This window comes from Neopelma chrysocephalum, unplaced genomic scaffold (assembly GCF_003984885.1).
Source record: "Neopelma chrysocephalum unplaced genomic scaffold, ASM398488v2 Primary Assembly neopelma1_71, whole genome shotgun sequence".
NCBI lineage: Eukaryota > Metazoa > Chordata > Aves > Passeriformes > Pipridae > Neopelma > Neopelma chrysocephalum.
The window spans coordinates 2,236,488-2,253,432 of record NW_020897731.1 but is presented as its reverse complement, the minus strand read 5'-3'; the positions used below and the strand labels follow the sequence as shown (position 1 = coordinate 2,253,432).

Here is a 16,945-nt window from a genome sequence, read left to right as displayed (position 1 = left end):
CCTAAATTTTGGATGCATAGAATATTTGAAATATGTTTTGTGGATTCATCAACATGAGTGGCTGGTAGCAGTTGTGAAGGGGCATCATCATCTCGGTGCCTGCAGTTACTGCATCTCCCACATGTTTTAGCAGTTGGGCTCTTTTGCCTCTCCTGTTTCACTGACCTCTGCTTAACAGGTCTCTAGTCAGAGACTACCAGAAAGAATGAAGTGTAAATTAACTTGCTTTTGAAGCCACAAGGTAGGAAGATAGTTTGTTGACAGAACTCTTTTTATCTCCCTGAGAATTTTTATTGTTGCTGCAAATTTATCATACACCTTCTCATAAAGATGTGAATCACAGGATATGATGCTGAAAAAAAGATCACATTAGTATGATACACTGTCTAGGCATATTGTATTTTTGTGATCAAAAATCCTAGGCTTTAGTAGTGAGTTGTTTTTTTTTTTTATTAAGTGAATTCTGCTTTGTATAGTAATAGTTGGAAATGAAAACCATTTCTGCTTTTTTACAGGTTCAGCATAGATGAAGGCCAGACTTGGAGCACACATAATTTTACCAGCACTTCAGTCTTTGTAGATGGATTACTTAGTGAACCTGGAGATGAGACACTGGTCATGACGTAAGGTTTTGGTTTCATCTCTGCTCTCAGGGCTCTCTCTGCTTATGCACTTGAGCATATTTTCAGTTGTGCATGTTTGAGATAGTCCTTGAGTCAGTGGCTTTTGCTTCTTGCAGTCACACAGACTCTTACACTCATGTCCAAACTGCCCTGGTATGTAACCTGACTTAGAAATTATCTGAGTGCAGTGTTTCAGATTGTAAAAAGGATTATGTTCATACGAAATCTTGCAAAGATACTCTCTTCCAGGGAGAGTGGAATAATAAAACTGCAATACAAATCTGAAAAATGTAGGGAAAAAAAACCCTATTTTATCCATTTTTTTCCCTATGGATTTTTAGTCAGACATCAAAAATGTTAAATATCTATTGTCTTCACAGTGTAAGCAACTATATTGTTGTCCTAGTAACTAGCATTGCAGTACTTTGTGTAACCAAGCACTGTGCTAACAAATGCTTGTTTTTATTCTGTGCAGTGACTGAGGCAGATGCTGTGAATAGAGTTAAAAATAGCCAAATTCTGCAACTCAGGCCCCTGTTTATCTGTCTTTTTCCAAAGGGCCAGGGACATCTGGATCTGAGCTGCAGGTTTTACTCCATCTCCACAATAAATGCTAATATTTTAGAAGTGTCTGAGAGTAAGAAACACCTGTCCAGTTAGGGAGAAAGGCACATGCTGGCTGCAACCAGAAAGGGGAATGCACTCAGAGATGCGCAGGTTGTTTTATGTGCTGCTATCACAGCAGTTTGTGCGATCCTTTATAATGGAGCTCAGTGTCTTCATGACAAGCTTTTTCTCCTAGGAGTTACAGATAGAGCTACCTTTGACCAGTAGCATTTTCCCCAGGGAAAAATAAACTAATAGCCCAATGTAGACTTGTGTAAAGGATCCTCAGCAAAAGAAAAATCCTACCCAATGTACTTAAAAGCATTGTGCCGACTTCATAATGCTGTACTGGATAGAGGTGAATTTGGTCTCTTTCTTTCTCCACTGCCTCATTTATCCTCCATTATACATTTATGACCTGAGAAGAACAGTATTATCCCACCATCTCCCCCTTTTCTCAAACACAAGTTTATTTATGGTATAATATATGCCACACGAAGACACACCTCAGAATGAGGGATTTATTTCCATTGACTTCAGTAAAAGCAGAGGGATCAAAAGCTTATCCTAAACTGTACTTACTGGTAGATAAAACGATGTGTGATGACTATATGCTCTGGGTTGGTTTTTTTCTTATTAAGTATCATTAAAAACAGTGATTTGGTGAAGATGTGTTTAAATACTGGCTGAATGGGCTAAAGAGCTCTTGTAAAACACGATGCCTTTTTAAAATCATCAATCTGAAATATATAAAACTGTAGCTAGTTTTGGTACATGAGCCCAGATTGACGAAAAAGCATCATATGACATATATTTCTAAAGGCAGAACAAGAGTCTGACTCCAGCATCTCAATGCCAGACTTGTAGGATCTTACTTTTTAGCTAGTTCTACAGAATATGGAGGACATCAAACACTTAATATCACATACTGGCCCTGAAAACACTTTCAAGCTTCCTGCCAGAATCTAAAGATAATGAGAAGAATAAACCTGCAGTATGTGTTGTGTTGATGCTGTTGTATCAGCTTCCTTGTCTCTCCTGCTGCTTTTGATTGCAGCTTTACCTTAAGGGTGATGTTGTCAGCTCAGCAGTGCTCAGTCTGACTTTATGTCAAGATGTTTTGTCGTTCTGTCTGGCTTAGTTAATTTTCTCTGAAAACTTATTCTTGCACTAAGTTGTTGTGCTTGAGTTCATCTACAGTGATTTGCTGGTTTTGAGTAATGTCATCCCCTAATACACACTCCCTGGAAAAAAAACAAGAATCAACTATGCCATATTTTCCATTTTATTAGATAAAAATTTCTTCTGAGTAGAATATGGTAAGATGAACCTGTATCTGGTAATGGAAATAAATTAGTAGTGTCTTTCACCTTGAGGAATCCCCAAACCCATTACTAAGGACCTAGTCTGACATTTTTCAATAGTATGGGAATTTGATTTTCTCCCTTTAGTATGAAGGTTTTTTGAATAAAGACTTTGAATAAAGAGTCCAATGTCAAAATGTGCATATATTAGGAGAGAGAGCATAATTCTGAGTTGGGAAGGTAATAACTGTAAAAGTCATGCAGCAAAATTGAGGAACAGACAGTATTTTATTTAAAGCTTCTAGAATAAACTCACAAAGGAGTCAAAGAATATTTTTCTTGTATAAGAAATCACTGTTACAGTAGGGTAAAGTCCTATTTCCACTGAAGTCAACTTAGGGATTTCCTTCAAGGATTTTAATTTGTATTAAAAGAAAAAAAATCCATAAAAAGGTTATCTGGGAAAGATATTAAGGGACCTGGTAACACTATCTGTAAGAGAGATTTCTCATCCTCCAGCATGGTGTCTGGGATATTGACCTGACTTGGAAGTGACTTGCATTTGAATTCCAGTTCTGCCCTAACTTATCCAAAGTCACAGAATCGTAGAGTCACAGAATGCTTTGGGTTGGAAGGGTCCTTCAAGATGCCCAATACCCCTGCCATGAGCAGGGACACGTTTCACTAGAACAAGTTGCTCAAAGCCCATCTGACCAGGCCTTCAACACTTCCAGAGATGGGGTATCCACAACTTCTCTGGGCAACCTGTTCTGGTATCTCACCATGCTCCCAGTGAAGAATTTCTTCCTAGGATCTAATCTCAACCTTCCTTCCTTCATCTTAAGGCCATTCCTCCTCGTTCTATCACTATACGCCCTTGTTCTACCACTACACGCCCCCTCCAGCTCTCTTGTAGCTCCCTTTTAGGTACTGGAAGCTACTGCAAGGTCTCCTTGGAGCCTTCTCTTCTCCAGGCTGAACAACCCCAACTCTTTCAGCCTGTCATCATAGGACTGGTGCTCCAGCCTTGTTGAACTTAATGAACTCTACGCAGGCCCTCCTCTCAAGCCTGTCCAGGTCCCTGTGGATGGCATCCCTTCTCACCACACAGTTCCGTGTCACTGAAAACTTACTGGGGGTGCGCTCGATCCCGCTGTCCATGTCACCAGCAAAGATGTTACACAGCACCAGTCCCAATACTGACCCCTGAGGAATGTCACTCGTCACTCTTTTCCGTTCTAAAATGAAGTGGTCTGGTCAGCTTTACTGAAGAGGCAGTACAATGCAAACCTGGTTGCCTCAAGTCTTCATTTTGGAAAGTTTTGTGTTTTCTCCAAAACAGAGAAGAAAACCAAATATTAACTTGTCAAAAGTTTTCATAAAACTGAGTTGTCATCCGCCAGTCAACATTAATCTAAATCATTCATCCAAATCCCCTGCGGTATTCAAAATATGTACACACAAATGCCAAGGAAAATATATTTTATTCCATTGTGCTCTGCAAAAGACCTAGTCAAGATTTTTAGGAGTTTTAAGTGGTAAAGTATTCAAAAACTTTAGGAAACTCATTCTGTATAAAAATCAAATTCTAAAGAGACCTAGTTAGGAGTTTTAGGAAGGATAAGTAATAAAGTATTTATAAAGTTTAGGAAAATTGATCTGTGTGAAAATCACCTTCTAAATGAAAAGCTCAAATCTGCTATTTATTTTTACTTAAATGAATAAATAGTCTTCCTTAAGAAATTTTCTCAACTAATTGATATATTTTCATCAAAATATTGCGTGGTCTAGTAGGTTTTATTTTGTGCTAAATTAAGTAAGAATGAAAGTTACTGCAACCCAGTTTTATACTTAACGATATCTTATATTTGGGAAAAATTACTTAATAACACTGGATCGAGTAACTACCTAACACTGCAAAAGGAAGAATTTTTGTGTGCCTGAAATATTGATGTTCCTCTTCAGAGGAATTAGTTAATGCAATAAAAGTTTCAAACCTGTTAAAATTGCTTTTAAATCACATTTCAGCTTCTGAGAGTGTTTCCCAAACCAGGTTATTTAGATTGCAGTGTAAACCCAGTAGGCACAATAACCATGGTTCTGCAGTCCATGGCCCCTTTTAAAAGGCCAATAAGAGGTTACATAAAAGCACTGCTTTTCTTTATGTCAGGTAGAATCAAAATCTTCCTCATGGGTAATTGTATTTTTTCCAGAGGGATATTTTTTTCTAATGTGTCATAGAGTAGCAACTTAGGATGCTGCTGGGAACTTTATGACATCTCTGAACTGAAGAACTCCTGCATGCACATTTTTCTGTCTTGAAAGTTCATTGTTGCATTCCTTTTGGGTTTGTAGGTGATAATAGAAACAAGAAGATAGGCAAATTACTCAAAACCAGCTGGCTATTAACAGGTGTTAGATATTAGGGAGAGCCATCTGGATTTTTGCAGCTGTTGATTTTGCCAGGAATGTCGACGTCACCTTAAACAACATAAATAACAGTCAACATTACATGTAGTTTGTGGGGCTTATTGTGCCACTCATGGCAGCACACTCCTGTTGTCTTTGAGTGTCTTACTAGGCGGAGATACTTCTCTGTATTGTGAATGCTTCACTACTAACTTTCTTGTACTGCAGCACTTATAAAAGGTAGATAGATGGTAGATAAAGCCTCATAAGAGAGAATAGCTGATTTCCCAAGGCAAATTCTAGCTTATCTTTGCAGCTGGTTAATCTCTTGCTCAGTTATTCTGCTCTCTGCATGAGAAAGAATATATGTCTGTCAATAGATGGAGGAAACATGGTGAAAAAAGCATTCAAAAAATAATCTTGTTCCTCTACTCCAATATAATCTAGGTATCAGCTCATGCAGGTGTACAGGTGCCTGTTTAGTAGCAATCTAATGCTTTTGCTGTCATCTCTGTGGACAAAGATGTTAGCAGAGGAAGTCAGTTCATTGTAGTGTCACTGCCTTGGAGCCAAGACCTGTCTCTCTCTCTGCTCAAAAGAAGTTCAGTGGGTGAAGTTTTGTTTTTTTAATTTCTTTCCTTAAAGCTTCATAATGTACTCAGAAGCACGATGCTTTCAGTGTCACTCTAAAACCCTTTTCAGAACATTTTTAGGGCAGACCTGGTAATATATTTGGATAAGAGGAACTGAAAGGTTAGGAATCCATGTTCTGTAAGAATGTTATCAACTTGTCCTTATTTAAGGGGAGAAGGACAGGAAACGGGTGACAGGTGACTTTTTCATTCCGAATAGAGTCTTTGTGTCATTTTGAGCCCCTGTTGCTGAGTGCCTGAAGCTTTGATACTCTAACTTCACTTCCATTTTACTTTCTACTTCAAATAAATAGACATTAGAGACTTAGCCAACAAATACTTTTTTTAAGCATTTTACTTGTTTTTGGCTGGGGATTTGAATTCTATTTTGCTATAATTTGCTCTCAAAATGAAGGAGCCACAATTTAGGTGACTATAGGCTATTAACTCTAGCCCTAGTAGGTGACATCTGAATGAAGAATTTCCAGTTGTGACAAAAGAGACCTGATTTTTAAATACGTGAGTAGGGAAAAAAAGTAGTATCTGAAGAATTAATTATAAAATTTTGTAAGTATCACAGATTAATTTGATCTTTAAGTGAGATGACAGCAGGGAGCTGAATGATGCAAAGCTATCCTCTACAGTGTCATATGTTTCTCTTTAATCAATTTTGTTCACTGTGTGCTTTGTATTTACTTCTGCATAAAGCATCAGGCTAGACATTAAATCTGCAATTTCTTCCAAACAGCTTATATGTTAAAAGGTTGTTCTTGGACAGGAACTTACCAAATACGTTGGAAAAAAATTTTGGATGCAATTCGTAAAGATTATGGAATCCAAAACTTCTGGATAAAGTGGGAACACCCTCATCCTGCTCCTCCCTAGCACTTCTCAGAACCTAAGCATTCATTTCCGTTCTTTTTTCCCAAATGATCTGAAACCAAGATGTTTTGGCATTAAAGATTGAATGGCAATTACTAGTTTTTGGGAGCAGGAAGCAATGAAAAAAACCCATATTTTGGTTCAATTTCAACTAAATTGTTTCCTCCCCTCATTTTTCATTTTGTCAGCCAAAAAAATACAAAACAAAAAAACAAACCAAAAACTACAGCCCAACCAAATAACCCTATTCTTCTCTTTAGTGCATTAAATATATGCATATGTTTGTAGTTTAAGGCATTTAAATCATAAATGTCTCAGTATAGTTGCACATGATCTGTTGTGTACACAAGTACTCTTTATGTGCAGTTGCTTTATGAAGGCAGGTGTCTACTTTTGCACATGGAAGCATTCATCATTACTGTAGCTGCAATTTAGGAAGGCCACTGAAACGTGACCTCTGTTATGTTCTTTTGGGGAATTAGAAAAATATGCTGAATTATAATCTTGATGTATAACAGACTGCAGCTTGAATCTCACATTACTTTCATCCATTTTACTAGTATGAACCCTTTGACTTATTTAGGTTTGAAAGTGTGGCTATAAAGATTTACCTGTTGTTTTCTTTTTTTTGAAAATAGTAGTCTTTAAATACTGTTGTAGTACACAGTCATGGCTAACCTGCTCTGCCAACCCATATCTCCTCGGAAAATCTTTCATTAATAGTGTTACTTCTGTGAGTTAAGGAGAACACTACCTGTTGGCAGTGGCAACACTAATGTACATCCTTCCATGCCACAACTTCATCATTTTGCTCCCTCAGCCTGGTAATTTCTGCACAGATTTTGGCCTGTGTCTTGCTGTATATTCAAAGGCACTATAATAATATTAACTACAACAGGCAGAACAAAAGAAGATTGTCACATTTATTTGCTTTTTCAGTGATATTGTCATCATTTGTAGTAAAGGTCTAAGTGAAGCAAAGGACTCAGCTCTTTGAGCTCACCACAAATTGACAAGAGACTTCTAACACACTAATCCTTTCATGTAGAAGACAAGTGAGAAAGTTACTGCTGTTTTAACGCAAATGGCTTCTGATATCTAGTGAACTGTAAGGTAGATTGAGTATTTAATGTGAAATTGCAATTGTGTTATAAAAGTTATTGTGGAGGTCTGACAGTTTAAAAAATATTTTAACAATACAGTAAGTTCACTGATAATTGTGTTTCCTACTAATATGATTTAATTCAGAAAAAGAAGCCTCATATGGAGAACAAGATATATATACTTTTATATAAATATAAAGAGTTTTTAGCAAAGCTCTGTGACTGCTTCCATTTAAAACAATAGGAGACAGAAAGAGTTGCTAAAATAATTAACTAGCATCTCTTGAGAGTGTGGTTTCCTTTCCCAGCTTGTTCACGTACTCACTGTTAGATATTGAGGTTTAGATCCATAAAGAGTTTCAGGTGCATGCTTGGATATCTTTGCTTAGATGCTGCCCAGAGGAATTTAGACATTTTATCCAAGATAGAGCCATTGAGATTGCCCATATCACCTGTATGGGGGGTCCTCAATTGACCCTGTTTCAAATCTTAGGTTTTATTGTCAGTAGCTGTATACATTTGAAGGCTCTCCCAAAAAATCTAAAGGTCCTGATCCATCCCTAACTGGCAGGTCAAGTCAGCAGGGTGTGTCAACAGGGCAATACAGGACTGTGCAGACACTCTGCTTGACAGCATCCTGTGGACATCACAGTGGATAACAAAGTCATATAGAGGAGAGAAAAAGCCAATGCAGCACTTGGGAGATTAAAGCAGTGATCTATAATGAAAGAGGCTTCTGATTTAAAGCAAAAGTAACTGTGCATCACACAGTTGTCATCAATAGTCTTCAGCATGACTGCAAAACTTGCACAATTTTAGTTGCTACAATAAACATCTGAATAAATTCTGCATGTGCTGTCTTTGTGACCTTGGTGGGAAAGTACTGCAGGATGACTCCCACCGCTCTAAGGTCTTTGAGTGTTCTCAGATATTCATGAATAAAACTTGTAGGTTCGGCTGTGCTGCTCTGAGGATCCAGACAAAAGGCTGCTCAAAACTGTTTTCTTTGTCTGGAGACAATATGGCTAACAGCTCAAAGGTAAACCACCATAATACTACAAAAGTTGCTCAAGGTGTGTCAATGTATATGGGTTGAGATCTGTGATATGTGACTCTGTAGCTAAAATCGATCTGCTGTGGCAAAGAATGTTTTGATGCTATGAAAACCTATGTACAAAATCCTAAAGAACACAGCAGAAAAGTTAAAGAGGAAGGCAAATGTAGTGCTTATAAAAAGCTGTGTCTGTGACATCCAAGATGAGCAGTGTGTTGTCAGACTCAGGCTCATTTCTCCTGCATGAAGCCATAGAAGCTGAATGTTTACCTGATAAGTTTTTGAAAGTCTCCAGCATCAGCACCCTCATAGCTGCAGTTGCCTTTGCAGGTGACACAGACAGCAGGTGACGCAGCTATTACTGCTCATCTGAACCAGGAGTATCTATTGCATAGATGCTCTTGTGTGTTGAATAGAAATGTGCATTTACTGGAAAAGATTATCATTGCATATAATTTCTGTTAAATTAGCTCCCCCTGATTATGAGCTTTATCAGGAACAGAAATAACAAGCAATCCTCTAGCAAATAGTTTAAATGAGTTAGCTTAAAATCTGCATTAAACTGTCTTATCTACCAAATGATGCAATCAAATTAAAAAATTATGGGCTCATAAATGAACTAGGAACAAATGTGCAAAGTTGTTATGGCAACTGAAACACTGAAGTTAAAATTATGGATCCCAAATTCTTGCAAATAAAAGTAAATTAATTTCGAAGGTAATTGGAATTTCTTCCAAAAATTATTTATCACAGCATCATCCTTTATAGTTTCAACAGAATTGATTTGATGGCTTTCTAATGTAATACAATTAATCAAGAGGAAGGTTTTAGTAGCTTATGAATTACTATCATCTTGATATATAACTTCTAGTCATCAGTTACACTTGCTGCACCGTTCCAGTTTGTTCCATTCATATGATTTTATTCAACATATATATTTTGCACCTGAGCAATTAGATTGTGATTGCTGTTATGTATTGCTTTATTGTAGTTCATATTTTTGTCTAATCCATCGAATTCTACTTAATGCATGCCTTTGTTACTTTGAAAAGATGCTTCTTTTTTTATTCTAGTGATATTTGGCAATACATTTAAATGCACTTATCTGATGCGTCTGCAAAACTCTGTCAACTATAGAGCAACATGTGCTACTGCAGCACAGCATCAATAATCATTAAGCTTTTTTTCAAACAGTTTGCTAAACTGGATTCATGTAAAGCGCTGGATTCCTTAGGAAATTTGCCCTATGAATTACAAAGCGGTATGACTGCGTTTTTATTGGGGTTTGTGACTGTAGTTAGACACTTTCTTGAATCTATGGGATTTTACTTGCAGTGGTGCAGTTACTGTGCTCTGTCAAAACCTCATTTTCAGTCTGTAGAATCAGAAGAGCCATAATGGAAATGACATTTTTTGTTAGTTTGGGGTTTTTTGGAGGAGGCTGGACCAACAAGCAGTAAAAGTTACTTCTACCTTCTGCTAAAAATCCACAGAGGAGAAGGTTACAGTTCACCCATTGAAGCAGTGCCTGTGCTGTGTGCACATATAGTTTGCATTTAGCTGCCATATTACTCTGGTAGATTTTACATAATTTCTAGAATAATTTCTATAATTTTTCTATCACTATAGGATTTGGAACTCGGCAATATCTATCCAATTTGTCTAATGTCTATCTCTAATCCTGATGGTATCTAATTTTTCACTCTGGTGAGGAGGAATAAACAGCTCCAATATCTTGTACCATTACCTCTATAAAATTCTAGAATCATAAAATTGTTGAGGTTGGAAGGGACCTCAGGAGGTCTTCTGGTCCAAGCCCTTTGCTCACCCAGAGCAAATCACACAGAATGGTTTCCAGACGGCTTTTGAATATCTCCAAGGATGGAGACTCCACAACCTCTCTGAGCACCTGTGCCAGTGCTTGATCACCCTCACAGTAAAAATGTTGTTTCTTGTTGTTCAGAGAAAACCTCCTGTGTTTCAGTTTGAGGCTGTTGCCTCTGGTCCTACCACTGGGCACCACTGAAGACAATCTGGCTCCATCTTCTTTGCACCCTCCTTTCAGGTTTTGGTGGATGTCCCTGAGCCTTCTCTTCTTCAGGCTGAACAGTCCCACTTCTCTCAACCTCTCCTCATAGGAGAGATGCTCCAGCCCCTTCATCACCTTCACAGCTTTTTCTTGCACTCCCTCCAGTCTTTCCATCTCTCTCTTGTTCTGGGGAGCCCAAAATTGGACCCAGTACTCCACATGTAGCCTCACCAGTACTGAGGAGAAGGAATTAGAGAATTGTGCAGCTATATCTTTTAAGTTTATTTATCCTTGTATTTCCTCTTTCTTGCCCTTCCTCCAGGACAGCTCTTTGCTCTACAACAAGACTGAAAACATTTTGTTGTACTTCTCAGCTTTATCTTTTCCAGAGAAAACCCCAATTCTCTCAATCTTTCTTCATTGGTTATATTTTCTAAGCACCTTATGAATCATTTTGCCCCTCTTCAAATTCATTTTTATTGGGTGTGTAAATATGCATAAAATATCCAAAATTAGACATGATATTCTTCCAGAGGCTCCACTTTTGCCAAGTTTATAAAAATAATTACCTCCATGTCTTCTGTTCTCCATTTCTGAATACGACCTAGAATTAGTCTTTCTTATTTTGCAGCAACACTGCATTCTTGGTTTAATTTCCCAGAATTCCCCAAGTCTTTTATTCAATATTTGAAAGTTATTTTCCATCTTGGTTTTGCACCTTTGTTGTGAGTTTGGTGGTTTTTTTTTCCCAGAAGTACTTTTGCACTTGGTTTTGGAGTATTTCATCATATTGATTTCTGAACATTGCTTCCATCAGTCAATGTCCACTCCCTTCCTTCTGCATTATCTGCAAAATTTTTTGTGTTTCTTATTTGTTCACGAGTGTTAATGAAAATATTGCCTGTGGACCCATCATATCTTTGTGATACATATCTCAAAATATTCCCTCTTTGATAACTACCTTTTGAAAATGGATTCTTCTAATTGGATATGTACTCCCACTCCTCCTCACAGTGATTTTATCTGCACTGATGCTTTCTTTTCTATATTGAGACAATGTCAGCTAGAAATGTACAACAGTTTTAACAAAGGTCAGAATATGCTAGATTTTCTCCTTTCCTTTATCTGCTAAGCCAGTTACCCTGTAAAAGGAGGAAATTACATTAGTTTGACATGATTTGGTTTTGACAAATCCATGGTAACTGTTTGTTATCATTTTAATTATCTCCAAGGTGCTTAGAAGTAGATAGCTCAATAATTTGTTTGGTATCTTTGTGGATATCAAAATTAATGCTGTAACTCTCTGAGCTTCATTTTGCTGTTTCATATCTACGGTCATATATACACATACACACACACGTGTGTGTGTGCATGTGTCTGTATTTATACATATAGTCAACAATTCCCTTGCTATAGTCATTTGGAATCACCCTCATGAGGTTTCAAATATAATTAATAATAGTTCAGAGATTATGTTTTATGCTTTCAGGAGAATTTCATTATTCTTTTCTGCCTTGAACTCAAGCCACCATCTCCTTTCTTCTTCTTTCCTGACTAATCTGCCTGAGATAGCTAACATGAATGAAGAAAATTTGATTTGTTGTGTGGAAAATACTTTCCTTGAGGCAGGAGTGAAGCTTTAACAGGACTTGGCTCCTTGCACTTGAACATATTAGTTGATAAACGGGTTAATAAAAGAAATGTAATAAATTTGTAAAATTTTGTGGTGTCTAGAGAGGCATTCACTGAGGTAGGTATTGCACCTACCACTGAGGTAGACAGGTGTTGCATAAGCACATGGTGAAATCTGCTTTATGGTAGTACCTTGTAAGGAGAAACAAAGATTTTAAAATAGAGGTACAGGTATTTAGCATGCAAAAGACACTTCACGTCTGTCAGCAAGCCCAGTCATATTGAAACAGGCATTGTGGAAAAAGCATGAGACCACCTAAGTAGTCACTTTATTGAGTATATAACTACCAATGAATAAGATCATATGGTGACAGCAGCTCTCAGAATCCAGCTGAACCAGAAAAAGGAACCAAATCCTGAGGTCTCAATGACAGAAGTGGGACCACACACCTATGTGCACATACAGCCAGTGGACTGAGCCACATTTTTTAATTTTTGTGTGTTGCTTCTACTTCTGAGCCATGGGTGTGTTTAGAAGGAAAGAAATTAGATGATCCAACTCCTTTAATCTCAGAGCCTTACAAGAAAAGAGTAAGACATACAAACTAAATGCGTATGTTTCTGTTTCATTAAGTGCACTGCTGATGGTGTGGTTTCCTATGCATGCGGCTTGTTAGGTCATTTCAGTGTGAGCAGTGTGGGCAATAATGTATCGATATCTACATCTCTCTGCTACTGATGAGAAGCAAAGACACCAGAAAGGAAGGGGAGAAGTCACTGTATGTCTTTAATCTCTCTGAACTACTTTTCAGCCTCATTGGTAGACTTCAGAGCTCTACATCCATTTACCAGGAGAAATGCTTAGTGTGATGATGTTGCCTCTGTGCTGCAGAGAGTTGAGCATTCACTCACTTCTGGTCTACCCTAGTTCCACTTTGAACCTGGTATTCAGGACAAGAGAAATGTCTGTGCACAGCAGAATGCTTTTAACAAAACTGTACCATTCCTGCTGTGTCTGGATTTGGACAAAACTGAGGGCAAAACAAAAGGAATGAATTAGTTTGGAGAATGCTACTAAAGCTTGGAATATGAACTCTGTGCAGTATGAACTGCATAGAAATTGTTGGCTTTAGAATCAATCTTAAATTCTTTGGCAAGTAAGTCACATAAGCCTGATACAAACCACAAATACATTTTACTTTTGCCCAAATAGAGTCTTTATCCTTTCTAATTTGTTACTGGATGTCATACATACCCATTTTGTTTTGGAAATAAAGATTCTGATTTAGAAAATGTTGGCTGCGTTGAAAATACAGCTTGGTTTTTAAAGCAATGAGATTTCCTTTTTTTTTTCCCCCTAAAAAATTGTACAGTTTATGGCTGGTTTTTGGTTTTTGCTATACAAGGGACTATCTGAAATGAAGAGGAGACTCTGAGTTCTTCAGTACAATGTGTAGATGTAGTGTATTCCTTAGAAATTGATATAATTTCATTATACTACTGTGACTTAAAACAATAGCAAATTGCTATCTAGAACCTGTAGAAATTAACAAAAAACCCCACAACAAAACGAACTCAAGAAGTTGTACTATAATCTCAAGAAATGAGTGACAGAGCTAGAAATTCAATCTGGTGATCCTAGTTCTGCTTCCTGTTGAAATCTGAGAGCTGTCTGTTTCATATAGCAAGATAATAGACAAAAATGTTGTGTTCCAAATTAGAAAAGGTTATTTCCAATTAAATTTCTGGGCTAGAGAAAAAAACCCTTAATACATGAGATATATTTTTTCATTGAAAAGTTTCATATACAATTGACAAATGTTTCCTAACTAGATTCATTATACATAAAGAGGAATAAAAGCGGAAGTAAAATTAAACTGGGACCTTTAAGCACAGAACTATTTCTGTGGAAAAGAAAAGATAAAACTGAAATTTTGAATCTCAGATGTATGGTATTTCTTTGTAGTAAGAGTTTACTTTTGATCTTTTTGTTCAGAGTCTTTGGACACATTAGCTACCGTTCGGACTGGGAACTGGTGAAGGTGGACTTCAGACCATCCTTCCCCAGGGAGTGCACTGATGATGACTATGAGTCTTGGGACCTCACAAATCTGCAGGTATTTGTGGTCTTACGTCAACTGACAAAACTTTTCCGTAGCTTTCGGATTCGTATAGAACTGTGTGCTAGGAAAATGTTTCCAAATTGAATTTGGATGCCACATCCCCAGCTTAGTCTCCTTATGTTGATATTTGCTGATTTCACAATAGTTTAAAATGGCAGAGGATTTTGTGTTCATTTTGGTTGTGTAATCTGTGTCCTAGGAAAGGTGGAAGTATATCTGCTGGGTTGCCATAATAATAGGTGGTCCTGCTAGATTGGGAAGCATATACCATAAACTGAAGTGTGTAATATTGATTGAAACAATTTCAACATGTGTTCTGCCAACTTCCTGACCACATACTGTACTCATATATAAATTGCCATAAGTACAGTCCATTCCAGAAGTAATTTAGGATCTCAGTGGACCAATCATGTAATGGAGTCCAGTTGTTTTGGGCAATGCCATTTCTACAGTAATGCATTAAGGCTGTGCTAATCCTGGTGCTCTGGCCAAATCCAATTTTGGGAAGTTAAATTGTCTCTACAGAGTATTGATTGAAGAGGCAAATCTGAGGGGTTTTTTTTAATTAAATTGAATATGTCATATTTATTCATAATCATTCGGATTATTATGTTTTGCTTCTTCCAGTACATTTGTTCTTTTGCTCTCTGCAGGGTTGGTTTATTTTTTGCATACTACTATGTGTTACTCCAGCTCTACTGCTCCTATTTGCCAGTTCTCATGCCTAATTTTATACTTCTTGTTTGGGACTGCTGTGTGTTTACTGAGAATATTATGCAGATCTGAGCCTAAAGAGTAACAGTATTTTGGGATATTGGCATCGAAATGTCTTTCAGAAATTAGAAACTACTAAAATGACTTTGACAGAGTACTTGCAGCTGCCCAATTACCAATGGAGTGTGTAAAGATAGCCTTCATTCTACCTGTGTCCACGTGCTTGGTACATCAGGTTGACTGCCAACATGAGATATGGTGACTTAGAGAGAACTTCAGCTACTTGCAGCCACACTGAATATTTAAATGACCAGTTAGAGCTTTGTGCCTAGATTGTGCACACATGAAACATGGGTTAGATTGCACTTGAATTTTCATCTACATCTTTGGATTTTTGCCCTGGAAATATAGCCTATGTTACAACTTTGCAATGACTTGTTAGCAGACAGCAGTGAATATGAGACCTATCTATACCTATATATTTGAATATGAGAGGGTTGATACAAGCTGATACAGCAAGATCAACCTTTCTCAGGACAACATAAGGTCATGTGTGTGTGGTGTAGGTTACGGTGCAATAAGTCCAGTGCTTTGATATCCAGGGTGATCGTTGCATCATGGGCCAGCAGAGAAGCTTTCGAAAGAGGAAGATTTCATCATGGTGCATTAAAGGGAGAAGTTTCACATCAGCTCTCACATCTAAAGTTTGTGAATGTGTGAACTCTGATTTCTTATGGTGAGTCTGTCTGTGGACCTTTTCATTTATTGCTAGTAAATAGTTTGAGATGGGTTTATTTTACTCCTTTTTCCCCCTCCCCACATAGCCATATATAAATAAATAGGTAAACTGTTATTTGAATAATAAGTTTCTTTTGCATTTGTTTAAAAATATTGCCATGTTTAAGTATGTGTTTCACCTGCCTGAACAAATCCTGATGTTTTTCTCTATTGATCAAGGCTTGAAAAATGACCATTGGATTCATTTAAAAGGCAAACAAACCCTTTCTATTTGCAAATGAAAAATAAAAAAAGCAAGGAAATGTTTGGTCTGAGTGGCAAAGGAAACCTTTAAAAAATCTAAGGTACCAAGGGAGTTAATTTTGCAGAACTGACAAAGTAATTACAACCAGTTTTTCCCTGAAGTGTACACAACTCCTACTGAAATTAGACTTAAAACAGAACTGGCTTCATCAACTTGTATGTTCATCTGGTAGAATAACACTAAAAAAATTATTTACTCTTAAAAATGTAGTCTCATCCACCCCAAATTAGACTGCTGAGTGAAGTGGGAGATAGTAACACACTTGGTGTTGATGTTTTTCAGTGATTATGGGTTTGAGCGCTCTGCACTTCTGAAGTCGGAGTCTAACAAATGCTTTGCTGACTTTTGGTTTAACCCAGAAGCACCGCCTGAAGACTGTGTGCTGGGGCAGGCATACACCAGCAGCACTGGGTAAGCTGGTTTTGCGTTCAACTGGCTTGATGAGGCTTCCAAAGAGGGGGAGAATATTCCAACCAGTGGCCTCAAAAGTGACTTGAAAGAAATTCACATTTCAATACCTAAGGGGAGCCTATAAGAGAGCTAGAGAGGGACTTTTTACAAGGGCATGTAGTGATAGGTCAAGTGGGAGTGGCCTACAGATGAAGCAGAATAGGTTGAGATTAGATATTAGGAAGAAATTCTTTACTGAGAGAGTGGTGAGACACTGAACAACTTGTGCAGTTGTTCCCTGGAAGTGGAGAAGTCCTGGTTGGGTGGGACTTTGAGCAACTTGGTTTAGTGGAATATGTTCCTTGCCCTGGCTGGGGTATTGGAACTAGAAGATCTTGAAGG

General features: G+C 37.6%; 1 protein-coding gene across 1 annotated transcript in view; it reads left to right on the top strand.

Annotated features, from left to right (window-relative positions):
* SORCS2 (sortilin related VPS10 domain containing receptor 2) overlaps positions 1 to 16,945 on the top strand; it is a 559,300-nt gene that overhangs the window by 506,632 nt on the left and 35,723 nt on the right. Inside the window, 4 exon segments of the mRNA XM_027686434.1 lie at positions 516 to 623; positions 14,271 to 14,391; positions 15,714 to 15,847; positions 16,436 to 16,564. Coding sequence (XP_027542235.1) covers positions 516 to 623; positions 14,271 to 14,391; positions 15,714 to 15,847; positions 16,436 to 16,564 — 492 coding nt within the window.